Source organism: Elaeis guineensis, chromosome 3 (genome assembly GCF_000442705.2).
Source record: "Elaeis guineensis isolate ETL-2024a chromosome 3, EG11, whole genome shotgun sequence".
NCBI classification, from domain to species: Eukaryota; Viridiplantae; Streptophyta; class Magnoliopsida; order Arecales; family Arecaceae; genus Elaeis; species Elaeis guineensis.
The window spans coordinates 123,023,885-123,029,690 of NC_025995.2; the positions used below are offsets into that span (position 1 = coordinate 123,023,885).

Sequence of the window (5,806 nt, forward strand, 5' to 3'; positions counted from 1 at the left end):
ATATACACCACTGAAGATCCCTGAGATTGGATAAGTACAGAGTAAAACATACTAATTTTCAAACAAAATAGTTTTTCACTGCCATTAGATTTTATTGTATGAATCGTGTCGATGAATTTGAAGTAAATTAAAGCAAAGCTCCTTAATCAGATCTCATCAGCCTTCTGCCCTCAAAAACACTGGACTCAAGCCCTCAATTAAAAAACTATAATTTAAAAGAAAATGGTTGCCCCACCCACTCTCCCCACAAAAGATGGTGGATTAAGAACAGTTGGATGGGTTTAGACTCAGGGCGACCTGATGGACTCATTTGGAAACATAATATCAGGATTTCGCATGTGAGGTTTAAGTGCTGCTAATTCTTTCCATTTAGCCCCAGCACCATGCATGCGCAAAGAAACACTCCAAAGATTATCTCCAGGTTGCACAGTTGTGGCCAGCTGAGAAGGTTTCATCACAGTCTTTGACTTCATGAATGGATGCTTATTGCTCTTCCCCATGCCACTTGCAAGCAACCACCGAGAACAAGATTGCTGCTGTATTGAGCTACCCCAGTGTTTGTTCTTGCCAGGTTCAGTCTTCAGACCCGCAACATGTACTTTTGTAATTTTGAACTGAGAAATGCGCTCCTCTTCCTCTTCCTTCTCCCCATTAGCTATAGTTTCAGCATTTGACTCCAGTTCATTATCTCGTTCGCCATTCCCTTTCTCCGAAACAACACTGTATATTTTGGGCTTAGGGGGAACAATAACACGTTCAACTTGAACTAGAGCAAGCATTGGAGCTCCAACCGGCTCAAAGTTGCGTAAGGGATCCCGAAGCTGCACCATTAAAGCTACAGTAAATTTATTCCCAAATAAACCCCACCTTCTACCTGAGCTCCTCCCTCCTTTCTTACCTGCCTTCCACCCCCTATTGAATAAGTCTGAAGTCCTTGCATGATGAGCTGCAAGTATTTTTGATGTCCGATCACTGATTTCATCTTCTTCAGTTAATCCAGAATCTAGCTTAATCCACTTATCCAGGGTTATTGATAAACCCATTAACCCATCAACTTCATCCTCAGTGTCTTTGACATCCAGAAGTTGTAGCCCAGCAGCACCCTCTAAACCAACAGACCTGGCAATCTTGGCCCCTCTCCCTTCCAGAGCTGATATTTCCCCAATAGCTTGCAATCTTATATTCGAAGGTGCCTCCTCATCAGACATTCCAGATTGTATCATCAGACCCTCGAGTGATAGCGCTTCAATCTTATCCATTGCTAGTGGAGCAAGATCCTCGAGCGAAACGTATTCTGATCCTGTCTCCACACCCCTCGATGAAGTCAGATTTAAACCTTTACCATTTTTTCTATAACCAGAGGTACTCCAACCAACCCCTGACTCCCCGTTTTGTTTCTGATGCAGCAGCAACTCCTGCCTGCATAAATAAAAGGAGAGAGAGAATCCCCAATTAAGATAAAGGACAGACATTAGTGTCAATGAAAGAATCTATACAGAGAAACTCACAAACCTTTCACATGCCTCCAGAGAGGGCAATGCATCCCATGCCCCCTGCTGCATTGTTTTCCCACTAACATCTTCCAGGGGCATCAACTTGCTTGCTTGTCCTGATAGCTTCTCAATTCCCACAGAAGCCAAGCGTTGCAATATTTCCACAATGTCAGAACCCATGTCCACTGGCAGTACAACAGGATGGGAAGCCTGCATGATCAGGTTATAATTGTTCTTACAATTCCTAAAAAGGGATGGGTTCATCGACCGCAGAAATCCACCATCCTTTGTCTGAATAAATGGGCCCAAACACTCACCAAGAGGTGGTAACGCAACTGGGTCCTCAGGTGGGAGATCAATAGGATTACCAAACCCATCCCACCCCTCAGGTGGAGAGCTGTCAAACACCTTCTCATTCAGACCCCATTCATTCATTAGAGCCTCTGTTTCTCTATCTTCCAGAACTTGGGCCTTTGACATAGTTTTTACTTCTTGAGTTGTTTCCTGATGATCCACTTCGCCAGCATGAACAATTGACAAGAGATCAAAATCCTCTGAAAAGTCCCCTGATTCTGCATCCTTTCCCAATCCAATATCAAGACCTAGGATACCATCACCAATGGTAGGATATTCCTTCTCAAATTGTTTCAAAGGCACCCTCTTGGTGATTCTGGATCGCTATCAGAACTCAGCCCCCATGTGCTTTGCTCTATCCCCAACATGCTCAAAAACTCATCAGCAGCAGAATCTGAGACCTCATCATCCAAGCTAAGGGACTTGCTCTTCACGCTTCCTATCGCATAATTCGGTTCAGCCTCAGTGTCACTCAGCTGCTTGGACATCCCTAGTATAAGTTCTATTGGCCCCCTAACTTCTGCCTCAAGAACAGAAACGCTATGGAGAGCAGAGTCCAGTTCTTCCATGATTGAATCATCAAGAAACGACCAACTCTCTTTCAGATTCTCATCCGGACAAGAGAACTCTTTGACATGCTGATCCGGCTTCACTCCATTTACTTCCAAGCCAACTCCCCCTCCTTTATCCGCACCTAAAGGTTTAATTTCTTCTTCCCTGGGTTCACCAAGCTGATCCCTTGCAGCAATCTGTATCCCTTGTTCGATTACTACAAACTCAGACTCTTTCGCCCCATCTCCTTCAATCAGCTCTGATGAAATGCAATTCTTCAATTCAGGCGACATTGACTGTACAGGCCTGAAGTTGGAATCAACAATGTCCAACATGCCGTCATCGTTCTTGCTATTCTCCAATTTCCGTGGAGCCAAAACCGATACCTCTCCGGACTTCAAACTTGGCATGACCTCACGAAGCACCTCCATGTCATCCAAAGACCGAGATAAAAGGTGAGATTTATCATTAACGACATGACTTGGACCTCGAAGGCTCTCAGATCTCCTAAAGGAATTCTGCCGATCAACTTTCGGGATTTCGGAACCCTTCTTCACGCTGCTAAAGTCCATTGAACCACTTCCCCCTGCCACCACCGAGAATCCAAAACTCACATTAAGGGAAGCACCGCCTGCTTTTCCTGCCAGCCGGAAGCTCGTGCTCCACTCCCGGGAGCTCTCCTCCTCCTCCAGCTCCTCCAGGGTTAGCGGCAGCAGCCTCGTGAGGTCCACCCGGTGTTTTCCAATGTCGACCCCCGGGGCATCCACCAACGTGGCGTGGAGAAAGAAGTGCCTCGCCTCGTACTTGGCCGAATGCTGGGCCCCACTCCGGCTGCAATAGATGGAGCACTGGTGGGCTAGCGTCTCCCCGAACTCGGCGGTCCCATGGACGGCCCTGACGGGGCGAGTCCGTGCGCCCGCGGCGTCGGTGGTCCGCGCCAGTGGACGCAGAGGGCAGCGTTGGCGAGGGGCGGGGGGAGGCCCTGGATGGAATGGACGTGGAGGGAGAAGCGGCAGTCGAATCGGTGGTGACGGATGTGGGAGAGCGCCCGGAGGGACCTCCAACTCCAGATGGAAGAGGAGTAGGAGGGCTTCTTGTCCTTGAGACCGCGGATCGGGGAAGAAGACAGGAGGAGAAGGATGGTTTGATAGTGGAATCCGGGATGTGGGATCGGGCGGCGGCGGTCGAGGCGTGGGAGCGGTGGTGGCCGGGAGGTGGAGGAGGGCAGCGGCGGGGCTTGGGGTCGAGAGAGAGGGCCTTGCTGAGGGCCTCGATCTCGTGGAAGAGGCCAGCGTTGGCGGGGTCGCCAGCGGGGCTCGTCTTCGCGGGTTCTGGTTTTCCGAGCATGGTTCTTGGAACTGGAGTTCCCGGTGACGCAAGTCGGGATTCAGAGAAAATAAAAGCGGCACGCCCTTATTACGCAACGGCCTCGGTGAGTGGATTAAAAGACATCTACTTGGATTTCTTGTTTACCAGAGGCGTTCGATCATATTCTCCTCCTTTCTCTGTTTTTGTTCTCGGTTCTGAGAAGGGGGGGGGTTGGAGAGAGAGGGGGGTGGGCGCGTAAGGGCGGGATCGTTTGTGCGACACTGGCATGGTGTAAAATAGAAGGGCGGATACCTTGCTTGGGCTTTCCGGTTTAGCGCTCCACCGGAAGCTTTCTACTTTTGAAAGAATGTTCATCTAGGCCGTTGAATAAGGAACGCGCGCAAATCGAACGGAATGGGGGACAGCGCGAGTGAAAGGGGGCTCTGGACTGGATTTGGTGTGCTAGCTGAAGCAGCAAACAGACTTTTGGAAAACAAAAGGAATTTACAGACCACGTGTTGATTGATGAACTTCTGAGTAGCAGTTTTCTTTTATTTTTGAGCTAACGATTGTTAGCGTGCAAGAATTTTAAGCAACGAGGAATATATACCACTCACTGCTCATAACACATCCAATGTCACTACGATTTCACAATGTTTATTTTGTTAAAAAAAAAAAAAAACTTGGAGCTTAGGCCCCCAACAATTACGATGACATCCACTTTGGCGTTCGTGTACCGTTTCACACCCATTTATATTGGACCTTAGACCCCATTTAGATGGTGAAAAACTATCTAGAATTGTTTTTTTCCATTTAAGTAATAAGATATTGTACCATCCGAACTAAAATTTGATTGTCACGAAAAACTAATTTTAGCATTAGAAAATAAAGTAATTCTACAAAGGCCTAGATAATTTTTGTAATGAATTCTGAAACTAAATGATTTCCGTTTCATTACCTATAAAGAGTTTGCAAGTTACAAAATACTACAGGAGCACTTGCAAAACTCAAGCAATCATCTGTATAAGAAAAACTGATATATTAGAAGCAATATGAAGATCACTTTATTCATGTAAATAGGCTAAGAGACTTGACCGGATCTCCTCCCGTAAGATAGCTTATTTTTCTAACTTAAATGGCACCATATGCTCCTATTGACTTATCTTATCTAATGTATTCGTGGCATGCATCTAGCCAAAGATTTATTATGAATTATTGCCAAAAAAAAGTTAATTATAAATTACCCCTCGTGATAAGTCATATCTACGCAATTAAATGTCTAAAAGTGCATGCATCAATGTGTTGAGGTGCATGTATCAAACCCACTTATTGCACGAGGAGGACTTTAGTTCCGTATGGGATAGTGAGCTAGGAACATCTGTTTATAAGGCTTGAAGGCTTTCTCCCCCTCAAAAGGTTTTTTTGAGCCAAAGCCAGAAGAACAAAGCCGTGAGGCAGCTGTCGAGGACAGTCCATCCGCTTCAGACAATACCTCTTGCTCGGAAGGAGACAGATCCAATCTCATGAGGCCAGGGTTATCCGACCACAACATCGGTGGCCCATGCAGGTCCTCCCAATAGACAGTGTGTCATCGATAAAGATTCGACTACTGAGGACGAGTCCGTTCGATTTAAGTGTTGGTTCCTTGATTAGGGGGCTACTGTTATGAGGGAAGAGACTTTAGTCCCATATCAGATAGTGAATTAGGGACATCTCATCTTATAAGGCTTAGAGACTTTTCTCCCCCTTAGGGCATCTTTTGGACCGAAAGTCCAGAGGGGCAAGGCTGTGAGGTCTGACTGTCGAGGATGAATCTATCCGATTAAAGCATCGGTGCCAGAGCGACAATACCTCTTGTCCGGGAGGAAGCCGAATCTAACCTCATGAGATCAGGATTACCCCGATTATAACACCGCCTATTATCGCATGAAAACATATCTTCTAAAACACATCATACTTTTTATAAAAAGAAGTTATTTTTTCAAAATATTGATTTATTTAAAAAAATAGATATTGTTTTAGATATTGAGATATGACTATGTTGGCACCCTTTCAATCACATTTGGACATATCATTGGGGCTCATCGAAGTCCTATGTA

The 5,806-nt window shown here is 46.0% G+C and overlaps 1 protein-coding gene across 1 annotated transcript; it reads right to left on the reverse strand.

Annotated features, from left to right (window-relative positions):
• Positions 1-3,931, reverse strand: LOC105041452 (protein PLASTID MOVEMENT IMPAIRED 1-RELATED 1-like). The gene is given in 5 exon segments (XM_010918426.4): positions 1-1,419; positions 1,513-2,149; positions 2,152-3,336; positions 3,339-3,506; positions 3,509-3,931. Coding segments are annotated over 5 exon segments (3,360 nt in total). The 5' UTR covers positions 3,747-3,931; the 3' UTR covers positions 1-287.
• Positions 3,932-5,806: the final 1,875 nt, after the last annotated feature.